Here is a 21,350-nt window from a genome sequence, read left to right on the forward strand (position 1 = left end):
TAAATAAATAGATAAATAAATAAATAAATAAATCTTGGAGCCCCATATCCAAGCTGTGAGGGTGGAGTTGGAACTGGCTCTGAATGCTCTGTGCCAGGCCCTGAGGGCAGCTAGTGGGTGTATGTTCAAACTGCGTAACCCTGGGCGGTGGCAGCTGTTCATGACTTTAAATACTCATAAAACTGGACCATGCACCACTTCACAAGGGTTCCGAGGCATAATTAGCTCTGATGAGGCCCTTGGAGACACTGGGATGGAAGGGCGTAAGTGATGTCTGCTGTTACTAAGCGTGTCTGGCTGTAACCGGCTATTATGCCTGGAGTAATGTGCTGTGGACATGACTGCACGCAAGCCTCGGCTGCCAGGTTGTTAGTGTGACCAGGGCGCTTGCATGGTGGGGTTGGTTTTTTTCAAGTTTACTTTGCCCCCTCTGGAAATCCCCTCAGAGAGACTGTGTAGGGCTGGCCTTGTCACACTTGTGGTTTCAAGGCCTCCTGCCTGAACCCTGGTCAGGTTATTTTTTTTTTTTAATATTTTATTTATTTATTTATTTGAGAGTGACAGACAAAGAAAGGCAGAGAGAGAGAGAGAGAGAAAGAGAGAGAGAGAGAGAGGGAGAGGGAGAGAGAGAGGGAGAGAATGGGCATGCCAGGGCCTCCAGCCACTGTAAATGAACTCCAGATGCATGAGCCCCCTTATGCATCTGGCTAATGTGGGTCCTGGGGAATCAAGCCTCAAACTAGGATCTTTAGGCTTCACAGGTAAGTGCTTAACTGCTAAGCCATCTCTCCAGCCCTGGTCAGGTTATTTCTTTGAGGCTTATTTCATTCATCAGTGAACTCCTTCCTACTTAGGTGCTCAGAAGATGCCCATGGAACCCCAACTTCGTAGGGTTGCTTTTGCAAGGAAAGTGTAAGAGAAAACCAATAGAGAATGCCAGACTTGATCTCTACAGACAGTTTATTGAAATAGTGAGGGGCAGCAAAGCACTGAGCCAGGCTGGGGTTCAGACTTATAAGGAGGATACTAGGAAAAACAGACTGTACCAGGTGAAGTTGATAAGAAAATTGTAAGCTGAGGGTGGTGGTGCACTCCTTTAATCCCAGCCCTCAGGAGGTAGAGGTAGGACGATTGCCATGAGTTCGAGGCCACCCTGAGACTACAGAGTTAATTCCAGGTCATTCTGGACCACAGTGAGACCCTACCTCGAAAAACAAAACAAACAAAAAAAAAATTGTAGCTGTTCGTGCCCTTGTTCAAAATAGGCTTCTTCAGCCAAGATCGTCTAAGGGAGGATACTCAGATGGTCCCTGGTCCTTCAAGGCCATTTAGGCTAAGGGGAGTACATCAGTCAGGGAAGGTGTCAAACTTAACGAGGTAATACCTCCACTTCTTTATTGCCCACAAGCTTTAGGGATAGTTATTAACTCTTTAGTTCCCTTTAGTTTGGGGGGAAGGCTATTCACCCTTCAGTTTTATTTCTTGGTTCCACCCAAACTACCCTTCCTTGAAGTGTTGTCAGCTTGTCTGTGTGGCAGGAGATGCCGCCCCTTCTTCAGCATGGTGGCAAGTCAACAGTACCTTCTCAATGGCCTTATTCTTCCGGTCACCACAGCATCCAAGGACCACCTGATCTCCATAAAAGTAATAGTGACTCAGTTATAGGTTGAACCACGTGAAGCTACTGTTGTGGATTTCATATGGGTCACCTTAATGCTTAGTAAGTGCGTTCTCCAAGTCAGGTTAAGTCCCTGAAGCAGGACTGAGAGAGGGTGGAGGAAGAGAGGCTTGGAGGAAGGGCCCTGTACTTGCTGTGCAGTGAATCCCATGGGTTTCCTCAGTCCTGGAGCCTGTATCCAGCTCAGCTTTTTCTTCTGTAGAGGCCACATAGCCTCCATATGTTTGCTGGAGGGGGAATCAGTCCTCTTGTCCCCCACCTGCCAGAGACCTGCCCCTTACAATGGCTGAAGTTCAGGGACTCCTCATTAGCATAAAAAAAATCCAGGCTGTGGGGCAGAGTCCCTATGGGGGTGGGGTTTTGTGTGGAACCTTAGGGCCTCAGGTAAAGAAGGACTTCCTGGGCTGGAGAGCTGGCTCAGGAGTTAAAGGTGCTTGCTTGCAAAGCCTGATGGCCTAGGTTCAATTCCCCAGGACCCAAAGATGCACAAAATAGCATGTGTCTGAAGTTTGTTTGCAGTGGCTGGAGGCCCTGGCATGCCCATACACACTCACACACTCTCTCTCTCAAATAAATAAATAATAATTTTTTAAAAAGCAGGACTTCCTTTGAGGGCCTCAAACTTGACCTTGGAAAGAAGCACCACTTGTTTCCTTAAGTATTCTTTTAGTTGACATCTAAAAATTTTAATCACAACTTGAAATATTTGCAAAGCATGTAAATATTGGTATTAAAAAAAAAAACTGGCCAGGTGTGGTGGCACACATCTTTAATCACAGCACTTGGGAAGCAGAGGTAGGAGGATTGCTGTGAGTTCGAGGCCACCCTGAGACTCCATAGAGAATTCTAGGTCAGCCTGGGCTAGAGTTGAGACCCTACATCGAAAAAAACAAAAGAAAAAATTATTTACAAGGAGGGAAAGAGAATGGGCATGCCACAGCCTCTAGCCAATGCAGATGAACTCCAGATGCATGTACCACCTTGTGCATCTGGCTTTACATGGGTACCAGGGAATTGAACCCAGGCCATCAGTCTTTTTAGGCAAGCACCTTAACCAGTGAGCTGTCTCCTCAGCTGTTAGGCACTCTTAACAGAAGCCCAGAAGCATAAATAGCTCAGTGTCCCACAGCCTTGCAAAAATAGCTAAACAAGCTCCTTTACAGCTGGAAACTTGACCTCACTCCTTTTTCTCCTGGAAATTGTATTTACCTATTTTCTCACAGAATGTTATCCCCAAATTAGCCTGACCTTTTTTTTTCTGTTGTTTTTTAAAATTTCTTTTTGTTTATTTTTATTTATTTATTTGAGAGTGACAGACAGAGAGAGAAAGAGGCAGAGAGAGAGAGAGAGAGAGAGAATGGGTGCGCCAGGGCCTCCAGCCACTGTAAATGAACTCTAGACGCGTGCGCCCCTTGTGCATCTGGCTAACATGGGTTCTGGGGAATTGAGCCTCAAACCGGGGTCCTTAGGCTTCACAGGCAAGCGCTTAACCACTAAGCCATCTCTCCAGCCCTCTGTCGTTTTTTTTTTTAATATGTGTTTCCGTGTTTGTGTGTTCATATGTCTGTGGGCACATGTGTGGGTACCTGCATGTGGCAGTCAGAGGAGGGCATCAGGGGTCTTTTTCAGTCATTCTCCATCTTATTCTTTGAGAAAAGGTCTGTCACTGAACTGAAAACTCACTGATTCGGCTATTCAGACTGGCCAGCAAGTCCCAGGGATACTACTGTCTCCACCTCCCCATGGCTGGATTGTAGGCACATGACACCATGCCTGGTATTTTATGTGGATGCTGAGAATGTGAACTCAGGTCCTTTGGCTTACACGGCAAACACTTTATCCACTGAGCCATCTCCCCCAACACTTGTGTTTGATTTTTTATTTAATTTTTTTAGGGAGAGAGAGAGAGAATTGGTGTGCCTCAGCCACTGCAATCGAGTTCTAGACATTTGTGTTGCCTAGTGAGTATGTGGGGCTTGCATTTGCCTCACCTTTGTGCATTTGGCTTAAGTGGGACCTGGAGAGTCAAACATGGGTCCTTGACTTCACAGGCAGGTACCTTAATCACTAAGCCATCTCTCCAGGCCTGTGTTTGATTTATTTTTATTTTTATTTTTATTTTTATTTTTATTTTTATTTGAGAGCAACAGAGAGAGAAAGAGTGAGAGTGAGAGTGTATGTGGGAGAGAGAGAATGGGTGCGCCACGGCTTCCAGCCTCTGCAAACGAACTCCAGGTGCATGTGCCCCCTTGTGCATCTGGCTAATGTGGGTCCTGAGGAATCGAGCCTCAAACTGGGGTCCTTAGGCTTCACAGGCGAGTGCCTAACCGCTAAGCCATCTCTCCAGCCCTGATTTTTTTTTTTTTTTTGTTTTAATGCTTCAAAGTTTTAAGGAAATCAGGCCTGTTGACACGCATCTATAGGCTAAGGCAGGAGGATTACTTGAGCCCAGGACTTCAATACCAACCTGTAACATGTACCCTGTCTCTTTTTTTTATTATTATTATTGTTTATTTTTATTTATTTATTTGAATGCAACAGAGAGAGAGAGAGAGGCAGAGAGAGACAGAGAGAATGGGCACGCCAGGGCCTCCAGTCACTGCAAACTCCAGACACGTGCACCCCCTTGTGCATCTGGCTAACATGGGTCCTGGGGAATCGAGCCTCAAACCAGGGTCCTTAGGCTTCACAGACAAGCACTCAACTGCTAAGCCATCTCTCCAGCCCAGACCCTGCCTCTTATAAACAAAGTAGGTGCCATACTTTTGCTTAAAAAAAACACAAAAAACAAAAAACTTTAGACAAATGAGGAATGATTTATGCATTGGGCTACACTCAGAACCAAGGGAAGTCCAGAGAGCCCCACATCAGCACTGTGAGCTGGCTTTCATAGGCTTCTGAATGCAGAAGCAAAATCAAGAACCAATTAGCTGGAACTTTGAGTTTGTCTCCTGTGGTGTGATTTAACTCACCTAGAGGTGAGTTGGCTATTTCTGATTAGATAAGCTAAAGTTTGCTTATGTAGCCTATAATACCCCAAGCAACACACCCCCTCCAGCAAGCCTCCAGCTCCCAGTTGCCACCAGCTGGGGATCAAGTATTCAAAACACATGAGCCTATGGGGGACGTTTCATTCAAACCACCACATGGAGCCATTCCTCTGACTACTGTTTTCTCCCTAGCCTCCCACGAAGTCCTGTTCCCTGCACATTGCTTTCTGCAGTCCTCTCCATCCACCAATGCTGGCTGAGCATGTGGAATATGCTCTGTCTTGGCCTGGTGCCACGTGCAGGTCAGAAGAGGAGGCCAGCTAGGCCTGCTAAAAGAACTCGGATTGGAAATCTAAGAATCTAATCTGTGGTCCTATGCCAGTGACCTTGAGCCAAGTAGTTCAGACCTTGTGCCCAGAATGAATTCCTCACTTGAAATTCCACCTCTTTATTGGCACTGAGTCTCATGGCAGGGATCACACTCACATTGGCTGCCCTTTATTTGTGCATAGATTAGCCATTTATTCAGGAAACGTAAGCTGAGTTCCTTCTGTAACTCAGCAGAGAGAGAGAGACTCCAATTAGATGTCATTCTTCACTTGATCTTAATCAAAAGGTCAAGAAGCGATTAGATATCATTCTTATATGAAGGCAGAATTCTATCCACTCATAGGAGATGGTTAAGTTTTAGAAGGTAATGAAGAAATTTATGATGATAATAATAGCATAAGGTGTGAGGTAAGAAGTGGAGCTATCTAGGAGCAAGGTTATTATTATTATTCTTTTGTTTTTGTTTGGCTTGGTTTGGTTTTGGTGCTTTGAGATGGGACCTGATAGCCCAGCCTGGTGTCAAACTACCTATAATAGCAGAGACTTCCACTCTCTTGATCCTTGTGCCTCCACTTTGCAAGTGCTGGGATCACACACCTGGCTCAGGAGCAAGTATAACATAGTAATAAAGTGAGCCTGATACTAATCTGAACTAAGTTGTTAAAAATTAAGAAGTCAAGCTGGGCGTGGTGGTGCATACCTTTAATCCCAGCACTAGGGAGGCAGAGGTAGGAGTATCGCCATGAATTCAAGGCCACCCTGAGACTACATAGTTAATTCCAGGTCAGCCTGGGCCAGAGTGAGACCCTACATCAAAAAACAAACAAACAAACAAAAAAACAAAAGGTAAAAGCAAATAGCTTTAAAAAAAACCCTAATATTTACTAAAGCCATGCCTCTAAGAAAGCTCCTTTGTGTTAGGTTAACACATATGGTCACTGTGAGGTTCTAGGAAGTGTTATTTAATTAGACTGTCCATTATAATTGACAGAATTACAGAAACCAGCCCCTTGTGCTCTCAGACCGAGGAGGGCAGGAGGAGGGACCAGAGGAAGGAAGTGATGATCTGCCCAGGCCTCACCTTGGGCCGGAGTGAGCCAACTTTTATTCAGCCTTCTTGTTTCTCAACCCAAGATTCAAGATTTATAGACCCCAGGAGAATATTTCTTACCTGTTCAGCTTGGATCCCGCCTGCATCCTTGTATCTGTTACCGTCTCTTTGCTTGGACAAAATGCCTGACAAAAGGCAGTTTCAGGGAGGAAGGGTGTATTTCAGCTTAGAGGTGGGGGAGGAATGTTCGCAGGGGCTTGAGGCACTGCTCACACTCCACACAGCCAGGAAGCAGAGAGGTGAACGCTGCTGCTCAGCCGGCAGAGCCTGATACGCGTCCAGGGCCCCAGTCTATGAAGTGATGTCACTCACAGTTAGAGTGGATCTTTCTGCCTTAAAGATCCTAATCTAGGGCTGGAGAGATGGCTTAGCAGTTAAGGTGCTTGCCTGCAAAGCCAAAGGATCCCGGTTTGATTCTCTAGGACCCACGTAAGCCAGATGCACAAGGGGGCGCATGCATGTGGAATTTGTTTGCAGTGGCTGGGCCCTGGCTGCCCATTCTCTCTCTCTCTCTCTCAAATCAATCAATAAGTAGTATATTTTTTTTAAAAAATCCTAATCTAGATAACCCTTCGGGGGCATGCCCAGAGGCTAAGCTAGTATACATAATCACTCACAGGCATCCTAGGTCCTGTCAAGTTGATGACCAGAGTCATGGACCATCCTCCTGCGGCAGAGGATGGAACACTGAGCGACTTGTCCCAACAACGTCCAGTGTGGGGTAGGGTGAGAAGACTCCTCCACAGCAAAGCTGAGGTGCTACCAAAAGAAAAGGAAAGTGATTGAAATGTAGGCCGCCAGGAATCTAGATACATGGTATACGCTGTGGATGTCAGTGGCAGGTTCCAAGTTTATAACTCGTGTGTTCCCGGCCTCTCTGCAGCAAGTGGGGAATAGGCTGCCTGCCCTGACTGAACTACACTGTGCTTCTCCCCTGCCCCCCCGAAGTGCATTCCCACATTAACATCTCAGGAACCCAGTTAGGGAAATGGTAGGGAGGCCTGTTTGGTCTCTGAGACCCTATAAAAAGCTCTCATCCCATGGTTCCCCCAGGAAGGCCATGGTTTCTGCCCACAGATAGTTTTGTTCTCTCCAGTTGTAGGTGAATGTTATGAAAATGGTTTGAGTCTGACCTGCTTATCTGCAGTGGAGTGCAACCGAAGTCCAGCTCACTCTCCTGGCTGAACACGCCACCCATACACTGCAGCCCCCGGCCTTGCCGGAAGACGTCAAAGACAGTGGTCCATGCGATGTCCTTCTGTCCTCATCTCATGTCAGGCACCACTCTCAGGGAAGACCCCCCTCTGCCTTCAGCATTCCCCCTTTCAGGAGAGGGCGAGAGGGAGGGAGGGCAGCCAGCTGGGCTGACCTCATCCCTGTAGGGTGACCTGCTTGAGGAGTGTGTCATGTTGCTGCTACACTCACTCTTTTTTTATTTTTTCTGAGGTAGAGTTTCAGTCTAGTCCAGCCTGACCTGGAATTTACTATGTAGTCTCAGGGTGGCCTTGAAAGCATGGCGATCCTCCTACCTCTGCCTCCCTCCCGAGTGCTGGGATTAAAGGCGTGTGCCACCACGCCTGGCTCAGTCTTTTTTTTAAAAAAAATTTTTGTTTATTTATTTATTTGAGAGCGACAGACAGAGAGAGAAAGAGGCAGATAGAGAGAGAGAGAGAGAATGGGCGCACCAGGGCCTCCAGCCACTGCAAACAAACTCCAGACGCATGCGCCCCCTTGTGCATCTGGCTAACGTGGGTCCTGGGGAACCGAGCCTTGAACCAGGGTCCTTAGGCTTCACAGGCAAGTGCTTAACTGCTAAGCCATCTCTTCAGCCCCCGGCTCAGTCTTTTAAAAAAAAAAGAAAAACTTTTTATTGACAATCTCCATAAATGTAGGTAATATATCATGAGCATAGTCCCCTCCCTCCACCTTCCTTTTTCTCCCTCCCATATCTCCCCTCCACTGAAGCCTTTCTTCTTTCTAAACTAGTCTCCTTTCTATTTTGATAACATTTTTTTCCCTTCTATTATGCAGGTCTTGTGTAAGTAGCACCAGCCACTGGGAGGACTTTGTGTCTGGACAACAGCATTGCAAAGAATGCCTCCCTTTCTTTTAGCTGTTAAATTCTTTCCACACCTCTTCTGCAGCAGTCCCTGATCCATGGAGGGTGTGATATAGATGGGTCTCACTTCTTCTCAGCACTTTCATGACTTTTGAGTCTCCCCAGTGGTCACCGCCATCTGAAAAGAGAAGCTTCTCTAACCAAAAGTGAGAAAAGAATTAATATATGGGAATAGACATAAGTATTTTAGAGGGTAGTTTGGTAGCCATAATAGATCCATTTGGCTAGATAACAGTAATAGTTCCCCCTCCTAGGACTTAGGGTCTCCCCAGCCATAGGCTTTAGACTAGATTTTCAGTACCAGGTATGAATTCCTTCCCATGGATCGGGCCTTAAGTCCAATCAGAGAGCAGTTGGTTTCCCCATAGCAGTTGGTACATCTGGCCTGGTTGGCAGCTCTCCTTTCCCAGCAGATTGAGTGCTGGGAGAACAAAGACTGCCTTGCTCTTGTTCACGGCTATGTCCTAAGGCCTGGCCTTCGCTTTGAAGGCTGGATAGAGTTTCGGGGTGGTCAGCTAAGGAGTCTCAGAAAGGCTCTTGGTGGGAGGAAGGATGGATGCTTGGCTGAAATGCAGCATTCCCTCAGTGCTTAGTGGCAGAAGAATGCGTAAGCACTAAGTGCGCCCCGACCTCCGGTTCTGCACAACTGCACACAAATGTCTGCTAAAAATCTACTAGGATGTGTCACCCGACAGCATTGTTTTTAGCCAAGTGTGTTGGCTCACACCTGTAATCCCATCACTCGAGAGACTGATGTAGGAGAACTGCTGTGAGGTCAAGGCCAGTCTGGGCTAGAGTGAGTCCTTCCCTCAGAAAAAGAAACCAGCCTTGATGTCGATAAAGGAAACATCCTGGCTGTCCATAGGTAACAAAGCAACAGAATGTAGCTCACACAGGCAGTCACCTTCCCAAAATGGTGATCGAGATGTGCCCAACATAGAGACGTGTGCTCAGCATGCTGAGCAAAAGCACAAAGCAATGTCTCCATTGATGTTTAAACTTAAAAATGTTTACAGGAGTAAGAATCAAATTGTGACTTAATTTGTGTTGTTTGTTAAATTTTTTAATTTATTTTTATTTACTTATTTGAGAGCAACAGACAGAGAAAGAATTGGCATGCCAGGGCCTCCAGCCACTGAAAATGCACTCCAGATGCATGCACCACCTTGTACATCTGGCTTACATGGGTCCTGGGGAATGAAACCTGGGTCCTTATGCTTTGCAGGCAAGCAAGTTAACTGCTAAGCCATCTCTCCAACCCTGTTGTTTAAAGATAACCTCTCATGTAGCCCAAGCTGACCTTGAGCTCATTGCATCAGAGGATGACTTTCAACTCCTGATTCTCTTGCCTTCACCTCCGAAGTGCTGGGATTACAGGTGTGTACTACTGTGTCCCCCCGGGGTTCTGTACATGCTACGTAAGCACTCTGCTAACGGAGCTACATCCCCAGCCCTGGTTTTTCATGTGTGTGTGTGTGGTGTGCATGCATGTGGAGGCCAGAGGTCAACAAGGGTGTCATCTTTTCTTTTTTTAGAGGGGGTGTCATCTTTAATCACTCTCTACCTTATTTATTGAGACAGGATCTTTTCTTTTTTCTTTTTTTTTTTTTTTTTTAAAAAGAATCAATTCAAATTGGTTGAAAGAAAGATTTTTTTTGTTCATTTTTTATTTATTTATTTGAGAGCGACAGACATAGAGAGAAAGACAGATGGAGGGAGAGAGAGAGAATGGGCACGCCAGGGCTTCCAGCCACTGCAAACGAACTCCAGACGCGTGTGCCCCCTTGTGCATCTGGCTAACGTGGGACCTGGGGAACCGAGCCTCGAACCGGGGTCCTTAGGCTTCACAGGCAAGCGCTTAACCGCTAAGCCATCTCTCCAGCCCCAGGATCTTTTCTTGAACACACAGCTCACTAATTCAGCTGCTCTGTTAGCTTGTCTCCACTTCTTAGCTCCGGGATTATAAGTACACACCACTACACTTGGCATTTATGTGGGTGCTGGGAATCTGAACTCAGGCCCTCACGCCGCACAGCGCACTCTTTGCCACTTGAACCATTACCTCAGCTGCAGGTTTAAACTTTTTTTTTTTAATTTATTTGAGAGTGATAGACAGGGAGAAAGAGGCAGAGAGAGAGAGAGAGAGAGAGAGAGAGAGAGAGAGAGAGAATGGGCGCGCCAGGGCTTCCAGCCACTGCAAATGAACTACAGACGTGTGTGGCCCCTTGTGCATCTGGCTAACATGGGACCTGGGGAACTGAGCCTCGAACCGGGGTCCTTAGGCTTCACAGGCAAGCGTTTAACCGCTAAGCCATCTCTCCAGCCGGTTTTAACTTTTTGAGACAAGGTAGTATGTAGTCTGGGCTAGCCTTAAACTCACTAAGTATCCAAGAATGACCATGAACTCCTGACCTTCCTGCCTCCACCTCCCAAGTGCCGGATGACAGGTGTGCACCGTCATGCCTGGCTTTCATTATTATTCCTCCTTTTAGTGTATATATTTTGTTATTATTCTACAACAGATATACATTTAGTGATTACAAGCAAATGCTGTGCACAGGGATTGGAACCTTATCCATGCAGTGATTGTAAATGAGCTCTTTGTCTTCCAGGAAAACTTGATTGGTGCCCTCCTGGCAATTTTTGGGCACCTTGTGGTCAGCATTGCGCTTAACCTCCAGGTGAGTCTCGGGCCCTGGCACCGTCCCTGGCAGCGAAGCAGCTGCTAAGCTGAGGGCCACAGCCTCCTGGCTGGGGGACGCCGCCCGCTCCACCCATGGGCTGCTGCAGAATCTCGCTGTAGTCTGTGCCCTGCTTCCTCCCCCCATCACTCCTCCCCCCACAGCTCAGGACCCCCTGTTTCCTCTCAGGTCCTGGTTCTAGTCTGTTTCTATTGCTGTCAGGTTCATCAGAGTGCTGTCACATTCAACTCTGACTCAATACTGGTGGTACTTCCAGCCTGCAGGGTACCCCCCCCCCCCACACACACACCAGGTCTTTGGTCACAGCTGTGGTGTGGAGCAAGCTGGCTGCTTAAGGTGTGGCTTTCAAGTCCCCAGGGAGCAGTGCGCAGGCACACCTGGGAGGAAGGTGGTTCTCACGCCTGTCGCTGCTGCAGCCTGTGGCGATGGGAATTGCTGGGTAAATGCCCCGACCCCTGTTCTCTACTAGTTTCTCAGAGTTCACCAGGCCCCAGGTACTCGCAGGACTGACTGCCTAGTTTTCCCTGCCTGCCTTGCTTTCCCCTCTCTGGCTTATACTTCTGGAATCATCTCCTATACAAACTGCTGCCAGGTCCTTATCTCAGACACTGATTCTTGGAAACCCCAGAAGAAGGCTGGACCCCCCTAACAAGAGAAAGCCCATAGTGCCCTGCTGCTTTCAGCACCTCTGGCTTCTGGGGTCTGTGAACTGTGCCTCCCCCCTAGCAGGGGTGACGCTGTGCTCTGTGAGGACACAGGAGTGTGCCTTGGGCATCTCAGCTGCTTGTGTGTGCCTGTGAGTTGCTCTGAGTCCGTGTGGTCTCTTAACCATCCGTTGGCTTCATTTTCTTTTCTCCAGACCTATGTGTGCTGTTCTACTTTTAGGCCCCTCAGGCACTAAGGCCTTCTGGCCTTCCTTGCTTAGAGCCTCAGTTTCTGTGCTCTAAGTTCATATTGCTAGAACATGGCTGTGCTGAAGCCAAGAATCTATACCAAGCGGGACGGGGCTCCTTGGCACCACACAGCTGCCCTGCAGGACGACAGGGACCCCTGGCACCATGCAGCTGCCCTGAAAGAGTTCACACAAGCTAAGAAAGAAAGAAAAAGAAAGGAAGGAAAGAAGAAATGGCCATTTATGAGCCATGCACGGTGGTTCATGTCAATAATCCCAGCACTGAGGAGGCTGAGGCAGGAGAATCACAATTCTGGACTACTGCTTGTCTCAAAAAAAAAAAATCCAGAAACATCCATCTCCAGGCATGCCCACACCTCCCCCAAACTGGACTTGGAGGCCCAGGGAGCGTATTTGTCCAGAACCTCTCAGGGCAGGTTTAAGGATTCTGCATTGTTGAGCACTGTTGTTCAGACCACCACCTCCCTGAGAAAATACTCCAAGAAAGCTTCACAGGTCTTCCCATAGTACTTGCTATAGTGGGGTGTCAGTTTAGGATACCTGAATCATAGCATCTTTTTTTTTTCTCCAAATATCTGGTCAAATGTCATTGCTTCTCCCACTTCTAGAAATATTGCCACATCCGCCTGGCAGGCTCCAAGGACCCCCGCGCCTACTTCAAGACCAAGACATGGTGGCTGGGGCTGCTCCTGATGCTTCTGGGCGAGCTGGGCGTGTTCGCCTCCTACGCCTTCGCCCCGCTCTCACTCATTGTGCCCCTCAGCGCCGTCTCTGTGATAGGTAAGCCTGGGCATCCGAGTGCCATCACCAGGTGCAGCACGTTCACTCACTAAATAAACCACTCTGGCAGTAGCAGCTGGCACGTAGCAAGGGCTCCTCATGCTAGTATCAGGGCAGGCTGTCCAGACCCTGCATAAGATTCAGGAAGCTCAGGCTGTGGAGACAGCTCCGTGGGCAAAGCGCTTGCCTTACAAGCATGAGGGACTGAGTTTGGTCCCCAGAACCCATGTAAGATGCCAGGTGTGATAGAGCATGCCTGAAAGCGCAGCACAGGGAGGCAGAGACAGGCTGATCCCTAGGGCTTACGAGCCAGCCAGCCGAGCCTGACTGGTGAGCTCTCAAGCCTTGTCTGAAAGGAGGCGGCAGCATTCCTGCAGATGACGCCTGGACGGGTCCTCTGACCTCCACTCATGCATACAAAGAAAATGAGGATGCTCATTAGACATCTTTGATTTCTGCCACAGAAGGAAGCGACACCTTAACCCAAGCATCTCGCACATTCACACTCTGATCCGTCCACATCACCCAATTCACTTTTAATAGCTCCACCAACTTTCCCATCTGCCTTTTCCCTGTGATTTCCGCAACCTCTGAAGTATCTTTGTAGAGCATTTGAACCAACCCAGAGAGCAAGGAGTTTTAACATCCCTGAGGTCACACATGCAGAAAATACCATTCTAAAGAAGGCCCATGTTTTCGTATCGAGACGAGTGGACTGCAGCTTCCTGTGTCAGGAGCTGGAACACTGGATTTGTGTATGTGTCCTTCCACGGGACTCTGCCTGCCTCTCTGCGCTCTCGGGGAGATCTCTGGAATCTTATTTCTCCTTGAGCTAAGAGATCCTCTTCCACAGCAAGGAGGACATGTGCCTGGCACGCGCTCCCGGACTCAGGACAGACATCACCAGTCAATCATAGTTTTACTTCCTGGTCAATCTAGGTAGGGCCTTAGAATTCTCTGCATTGAAAGACACCTTACTAGTCACCAGAAATTGGCAAAAGATTAGAATTGATTGGCTTTCCCTGGTTCTATGATAAGACCCACTCTCTCTTTGGCATGGTTGGCATACTGGTATCTTATAAGGGCACTAAGAGCTTTGGACATGCAAAGTTGGGTTTTTCTCCCCACTTTTTTTTTTTTTTTTTTTTTTTTAGTTTTTCAAGGTAGTGTCTCACTCTAGCCCAGGCTGACCTAAATTCACTCTGTATCCTCAGGGTGGCCTCAAACCACAGCAGTCCTCCTACCTCTGCCTCCCGAGTGCTGGGATTAAAGGCGTGTGCCACCACGCCTGGCTCTCCCACCATTTTTTTTTTCAGTGCTGGGCAGGTACCTTTCCACTGAATTATGTGGCCAGCCTGGTATTTTTTTGCATTAAAAAATACTTTTTGCACATGTGTGTGTATTCTTCATGGTCTATTGCCATGATAATTCAGACTGAGAAGTACTCATTTTCAGTTGTATGTTGCTATAGTGACTCTCAGAAATAGAGAGAAAATAAAAAAGGAGTTTGCAGGAGGAAGAGATTGGAATGGGAACCAGGAAGGGGAGGAGAAGGGTCGTGGGTTTAGGGTATGCATAGCTCTGTGGCGTAACTGTTCTTTTGTGGCCAATTTCACGAGGCCTGTGGTCACATAAATATGCGACAGTCAGCGGATTGATGTCCCCAGATCTAGCATGCCCTTGGATGGCAGGAGGTGACTTCCCTAGGGCCACACAGGCGGAAGAGGGAGAGCCGCGCTGGTGATAGAGGCCATTCCTTCAGGACAGTCGCAGGGCAGGGAGCGCCAGGACAGCGGTGGACACACAGCAGCTGGGGAGAGGAGAGGAGAGGAGAGGAGACGAAAGCCCTGGCCTCCATCGATCCCGGGTCTTTCCATACTGGCATCACCTCTTAGCCACGGTGTCCCCGTGTGTCAAGTAGGACTAGCAGTTGCTCTCACCTCCCAGGGGAGTGTGCCCGAAATCCTACATGGAAATTCTATACGGCGTAGTAGTCCCTTGGCCCTGTGCCCTGGCTTGTAGGGAATCCTGAGGAAGGCACCAGAGGGGTCTCTCTCCCACATGGAGTGAGAGGCACAGAGGGAGGAGCTCTGGGGGGCATGTGTGAGAGGCTCCCTGTGAGCGAGCCATCCAGAGGAGGGCACAGGCAGGGGTGCCCTTAGCCTGGCAGCAGCGTCACTTCTGCTCCCTGTGCTTTTTCCAGCCAGCGCCATCATCGGGATCATATTCATCAAGGAAAAGTGGAAACCTAAGGACTTTCTGAGTAAGTCGCAGATGCCAGCAGCTCACCGCCTGCCCCCGGCTTCCCTCTTGGGTTCCCCAATGTACTCTCACCAGCTCCCAGGGATGTGTTTTAAAAGTCATGCTCCAGGCCGACACATCAAGATTACCCATGAAATGTTTGTTCATTTCATTTCATTCAGTCAATGTTGATTAAGTATCTATTGTTGAGACTGCAGGAGGCCCAGCAAAAGGCACACTTCTTCCCTAACCAAGTTTTAAAACCTTGGGTGTCCACAGAAAGACCAGAAGCTCTGCTTTATTACCAGTGAAATCTGGATTCAGGCCTGAGCTGGTGTCAAACCCAGTGAACCTGCTAGACCTGAGACTGAGTCCCCAAAGGAGATATCTGGGTTTACAGAGTATAGTTCTGAACTAGAATGATTGCCTTACATAGTCTAAGAGCACAGAAGGAAGAAAAAAAAATGGAGTCTATGTTTTTAAAAATATTTTATTTTTATTCATTTATTTGAGAGAGCAAGTGATAAGTAGATATTAGGTAGGTAGGTAGGTAGGTAGGTAGGTAGATACATACATACATACATACATACATACATACATACATACATACATAAATAGAGAATGGGCATTACAGGGCCTCCGGCCACTGCAGACAAACTCCAAACTTATGCACCACTTTGTGCATCTGGCTTACATGGATCTTGGGGAGTTGAACCTGGGCCCTTTGGCTTTACAGGCAAGCGCCTTAACCATTAAGCCATCCCTCCAACCCATCTCTTTGTTTTTGATAGAAAAGCTCAACCCAATTTAGAAACGTGGAGCAATAGGTCAAGGGGAAGAAGTGCTACATAATGGTGGTCCCTCCACATGGAAACTAGAGGAGTAGAGAATAAATGTTCCTCCTGAGTCAGCAACCAACATGCTATGTTGTGGACACATGAGGTTTTTACTGTTACAGAGATTAGTCTTAATCTGTGTGCCAATGTGTATTGGAGGCTAGATGGAATAGATAAGCAAACAACTGAATAATTTTAGATCACAGTGAGTACTTCAGAAAAATTAGAATGCTTCTTGCCTGGGAACTAGGGAGATGGGAACAACTTTGCACAGAGTGGTCAGCACTCTGAAGGTGTGATCCCAAACCCAGGTGATTCTAGGAACACTGCTGTTCCACGCCTGTAGGCAGGGTATACCACCCAGAGAACAGCATATACAAATGTCCTGGGGCAGGAATAAGCACACTGTGTGTTAGCTGGTGGTGAGTAAAGAGAGAGAGAGACATCAGGGAAATTGGACGACTGAATGATATTAGGCCTTAGAAGCCACAGTTAACTTGAGGTCCACCCACAGAGGTTGGTGCTGGGGCCAGAGCACTGACAGGTTTACATAGCTTCCCAAGGTGAGCTTTATACTGTTACCTCAGACTTGCTCTGAAATGCATCCAGAAATAAGGGACAGAGGGAGGCCTAGATACATGCTAAGGCAAGGGTAATTAAATGTCCATTTGGCATGCAAGCAGTAGAATGTGGATACCCTTTACCAGCCTCTTCTGTGTCTGAAAAGTTTTAAAACAAAATTTTAGGAAGAAGAAACTTGCCACGCTTATTGTACCTTCGTGGTCAGCTTTGGAGTTGTTGGTATGGAACAAAATCTAGGTTGGGCAGGGAGGTCAAGAGAAAGAATCCTGGGATGGAGTGATGGCTTAGCCATTAAGGAACTTTTCTGTGAAGCCTAAGGACCAAGGTTTGATTCCCCAGTACCCACATAAGCCAGATACATAGGGTAATTCATGAGTGTGGACTTTATTTGCAGTGGCTGAGGCCTTAGTAGGCCCATTCTCTTTGTCTCTAATAAATAATGTCTTTTTTTTTTTTGTTTGTTTGTTTTTTTGGTTTTTCACGGTAGGGCTTCACTCTAGCTCAGGCTGACCTGGAATTCACTATGTAGTCTTGAACTCACAGCGATCCTCCTATCTCTACCTCCTGAGTGCTGAGATTAAAGGCGTGAGCCACCACGCCCGGCTATCTCTAATACATAGGATAAGAGAAAGAATCTTACACTGAAACAAAAGTAGAGCTGGAAGCTTCGGGGCCACTGCTCAGCAACCAATGCTGCCACAGAGAGAGGGATTGCAGGGCTGCTGGGGGTGAAGGGCCCCTGGGCTGTTCTGAGACCAGCAAGAAGGATTTTCCTCTCTGGAGTCTCTGCCGGTAGTCCTGGATGAGAGCCATTCTAGTCCAGCTCATTCCCTGTGTGAACCAGGAAAACAGCGCTTCCTCTGGGCATCAGTAGCTTTGCGGGAATAAGCACTGGTGAGCAGACTAGCCTTCACTCCCTGAGCAAAGTGCCATTGTGCTGTGAGCAGCCGGCCCAAGTTGTTCACAGACACCCCCTGCCTGAGACTCCCTGAAATCCAGCATTCGGTCGCCAGTGGTCACTGCACACAGGGAGAACTGCCCGTGGAACGTGAGACCCAGACCCGCTCCACTGCTGGAACCAGGGCTCATTTGCTCACTGAATAACTGAACAACCAAATGTTGAGCATTGCCTGGCTTAGGTGGGCCAGCACTGAGAAGGGAAAGAAGACATTAGGATGGCCTCACATTTTCTGGAGACTGAGGTGAACCACGTGCAGCTCGTGCTCAGGAAGCTCCCGTGGCCAGCGTCTGTGCAGTCAGCACTCCCAAGCTTGCAGCCGTCGCCAGCTGCCCAGGGCTGCTCTGGAGCTCAGGAGACTGTGGGGAGGGCCTTGTACGTGTATGTGGAGATCAGAGGACAACCTCGGGGTGTTGGTCCTCAACTTCCACCTTGTTTGCTACTACAAATGTCAGCCTAGCTGCCCTGCAAACTTTGGGATTACTTTAGGCACACCGGGATTACAGCTGCGTGCACCACTGTGCCCAGATTTATGTGAGTTCTGGAAATCCAAACAGCACTCAGCAGGCTTGTGCACTTAAAAAATTTATATTTATTTATTTATGAGAGAGAATGAGTACACCAGGCCCTCCAGCCACTGCACACAAACTCCAGATGCATGTGCCACCTTGTGCATCTGGTTTACGTGGGTCCTGGGGAATTGAACCTGGGTCCCTTGGCTTTGCAGGCAAACGTCTTAACTGCTAAGCTATCTCTCCAGCCCAGCTTGTGCATTTTTAACCACTTAACCATCTCCCAATCCCTCAAGAGTCTGATCCCAGTGGAGCATAATAGAAAGAGGCTCTTGCTGTGAACTCAGGGCTGCCCGAGATTCCACTGCTGGCTCCTGGTAGGTCCTAGGGCAGAATAGTGACAGCCTTAACACCATTCCCTTGGGAGCATGTTAAATAACCAACTGGGAAAGGATGAAGTCATTCTTCAAAGATACATGTTAGGCTCTGAAAGTTTGCTTGAGATGTTTCATTGTGTTTTACTCGGTTTTACTGCCTTATTCACAAAGGGATTATAGGTTTGACACATACATTATAAAATGCATGTTAAGAGCTGGGTGTGGTGGCGCACACCTTCAATCTCGGCACTTGGGAGGCAGAGGTAGGAGGATTGCTGTGAGTTCGAGGCCACCCTGAAACTACATAGTGAATTCTAGGTCAGCCTGGGCCAGAGTGAGACCCTACTTCAAGCGACCAAATAAATAAATAAATATTTTTTAATTTTTATTTATTTATTTGAAAATGACAGACAGAGAGAGAAAGAGACTGATAGAGAGAGAGAGAATGGGCGTGTCAGGGCCTACAACCACTGCAAACGAATTCCAGATGCATGCGCCCCCTTGCGCATCTGGCTAACGTGGGTCCTGGGGAATCAAGCTTCGAACCATGGTCCTTAGGCTTCAGAGGCAAGCACTTAACTGCTAAGCCATCTCTCCAGCCCAATAAATAATTTTTTTTAAAAAAATGCATGTTAAAGGCACAGAGGCTGGAAGTGTGGCTCAATGGAACAGCTTTCTTAGTCTGCTCAAAGTCCCAAAAATAAAAACTGAATAGAAAAAACATGACCAAAAGAAAAAAAAGCATTGATAAGAATACAGCCAGAACACTATTCTCTACCGCAGCAACCTCTTTGGAAAACCATGTCACTTACGATAACCCACATATCACATATCCCATGACCCAGGATTCCATTGCCTACTTTATGTCCAGTAGAAATGCACACTGGTGTTTCCGAGGTGACTTGGACAAGAACCCTTACAGCAACAGAATTTTCGTAACCAGAGCCTGGATACAAATGCCCACCAATCCAGTCTTCAGCAGTGAGAATGAAGGAACCCGGCCGCTCAGGATACAAAGTGACCACAGACACTCACATGTCCATTTCCATGCAGTCCAGTTGGGCATGGTGGCACACGCCTTAATCCCAGCACTGGAGAGGCAGACGTAGGAGTATCACTGTGAATGCGATGCCAGCCTTGTACTACAGAGTGAGTTCCAGGTCAGACTGAGATAAAGTGAGATTGGAAAAAAAAAATTCATGAAGCTCAAACAAGGCACCTGCCTCCTCGCCCTCTTGTCCCTCTTCCTCCTCTTCTTCCTCTTCCTCCTACTCTTTCTTTCTTTCTTTCTCTCTCTCTCTCTTTCTCTCAGTGTGGCTCAAAAGCAAGGTTTGTTACCTTTCAGCTAGCTCGGGGATGGAAGGACACAGGCAAGAGTCAGGTCCTCTGTTCTGGCCCAGGTGCTGAGGACGTGGGAGTGAAGCCCCAGCTCTGTGAGGATGTAGCATTCTTGGTATGCATGGCACACTTCATGAGAGTTTGGTTAAGGTTTCAAAATTAGCATTGAAATGGGTGAGTGTGATCAAAGCACATGCTATATACATAACACACCCATCCGGAATAACATTACAACTGTGCTAAGTGCTCATTTAAGCAGCATGTGTACAAAATTGGAAGGGTACAGAGATTAGCATCACTCCTGTGTAAGAATGACACGCAATTTTGAAAAACATTCTATATTTTAAAGCTCTGGGCATGGTGGCACACACCTTTAATCCCAGCACTTGAGAGGCAGAGGTAGGAAGGTTACTGAGTTTGAGTGAGTTCCAGGTAAGCATGGACTAGAGTAAGACCCTACCTCAGGGTGGGGGCAGGAAGGAGCTATATCTTCAGCTGGAGAGATGGCTCAGCAGTTAAAGGTGTTTGTTTGCAAAACCTGACAGCCTAGGCTGTATTCCTCAGTCCCCACGTAAAGCCAGATGCACAAAGTGGTGTGTGGGTCTATAGTGGCAAAAGGCCCTGGCATGCCATTCTCATTCATTCTTTCTCTCTCCTTACAATTAATAAATAAAAGTATTTTTAAAATAGCATTAAGGAAGTTAATTTACTTTTCTAACTTTTATTTATTTTGAGAGAGACGAGAATGGGCGCATGCCAGGGCCTCCAGTCACTGCAAATGAACGAACTCCAGACATGCGCCAGCTTGTGCATCTGGCTCTACATGGGTCCTGGGGAATCGAACATGGGTCCTTTGGCTTTGCAGGCAAGCGCCTTAACTGCTAAGCCATCTCCCCAGCCCTAGTTTACTTTTTGAAGTAAAGATCGTCACAGTAACAAAGCACACCTGCTGCATGCAGAGCCACCTCTCATTGCTAAGGGTCACAGCCTGTCCCTGAGTCCCTTGACCACTCCTCTCCCTCCCTGCAGAGCGCTATGTCTTGTCCTTCGTGGGCTGTGGTTTGGCGATCGTGGGCACCTACCTGCTGGTGACTTTCGCGCCCAACAGTCATGAGAAGATGACGGGCGAGAACATTGCTCGGCATCTCGTGAGCTGGCCCTTTCTCCTGTACATGGTAAGGGAGGTGCCGTCCTTCACCTGAGCAGGCCACAGGGGCCGAGCCCTAGACATCAGACCCAGGCCCAGCACTGAGATTGGGAGTGGCGCAGCACTTTCCCTTAAGCCCCAAGACGAGCTGGCAGGAGCGCGCAGCCCACAGGACACCCTCCACGTACACGTGCTGCAGCGCTGTCTGAACGCACCTGTACTGCCCTGCCCATCATAGCTGTGTGGAAAGGGGTGAAGGTCTTTGCCCAGAATGTGTCTATGGAAGGCTGGGAGGAAAGGGGAAATTCTAGGCAGTATCTTTAAGCGATAGAACCACGATTTGGCTTCTGTTCCCTCTTTAGAATTTCTATAGTGACCATCTAATTTTATTCTTTTTTTGTGGACTAGGAATTGAACTCCAGGTTTCACACATGCCAAGCAAATGCTCTTGTCACTGAGCTATGTCCCCAGCCCTCTCTATAGTTTTGTTTTGAGACATAGTATCACTACATATGCACAGTCATTTTAAGATTCAAGGTCAAGTGCTGTTCCAACATTCCATAGGCAAATCATGGAGAGTTGTCATAACTATAGCTGAGAAACTAGGCCCTGAATGCACGCACAGGCTTGAGGAATGTTGCTGAGCAAGCCTGACACGGTGTTCTCCAGCAATTATGATTATGACGGCTTCATAAAACCTGGGGTTGCTTATGGTAACCCAAAACGGTCTGATAAG

At 47.7% G+C, this 21,350-nt stretch overlaps 1 protein-coding gene and 1 non-coding gene across 5 annotated transcripts in view; both read left to right on the top strand.

Annotated features, from left to right (window-relative positions):
• Window positions 1-21,350, top strand: part of Nipal3 (NIPA like domain containing 3) — a 50,040-nt gene that overhangs the window by 7,280 nt on the left and 21,410 nt on the right. For 3 of the 4 annotated variants that reach the window (XM_004657318.2, XM_045149428.1, XM_045149430.1), the window contains 4 exons: window positions 10,841-10,909; window positions 12,452-12,623; window positions 14,827-14,886; window positions 20,497-20,642. In XM_004657318.2, the coding sequence (XP_004657375.2) occupies window positions 10,841-10,909; window positions 12,452-12,623; window positions 14,827-14,886; window positions 20,497-20,642 (447 nt within the window). Of the gene's footprint in view, window positions 1-8,355; window positions 8,375-10,840; window positions 10,910-12,451; window positions 12,624-14,826; window positions 14,887-20,496; window positions 20,643-21,350 lie in introns of those variants that run through there. The other variant, XM_045149429.1, reaches the window with a different exon arrangement.
• Window positions 19,711-19,813, top strand: LOC123461225. Its single transcript, XR_006637519.1, has one exon. It is a non-coding gene; the product is annotated as a U6 spliceosomal RNA (small nuclear RNA).

This window comes from Jaculus jaculus, chromosome 5 (assembly GCF_020740685.1).
Source record: "Jaculus jaculus isolate mJacJac1 chromosome 5, mJacJac1.mat.Y.cur, whole genome shotgun sequence".
NCBI lineage: Eukaryota > Metazoa > Chordata > Mammalia > Rodentia > Dipodidae > Jaculus > Jaculus jaculus.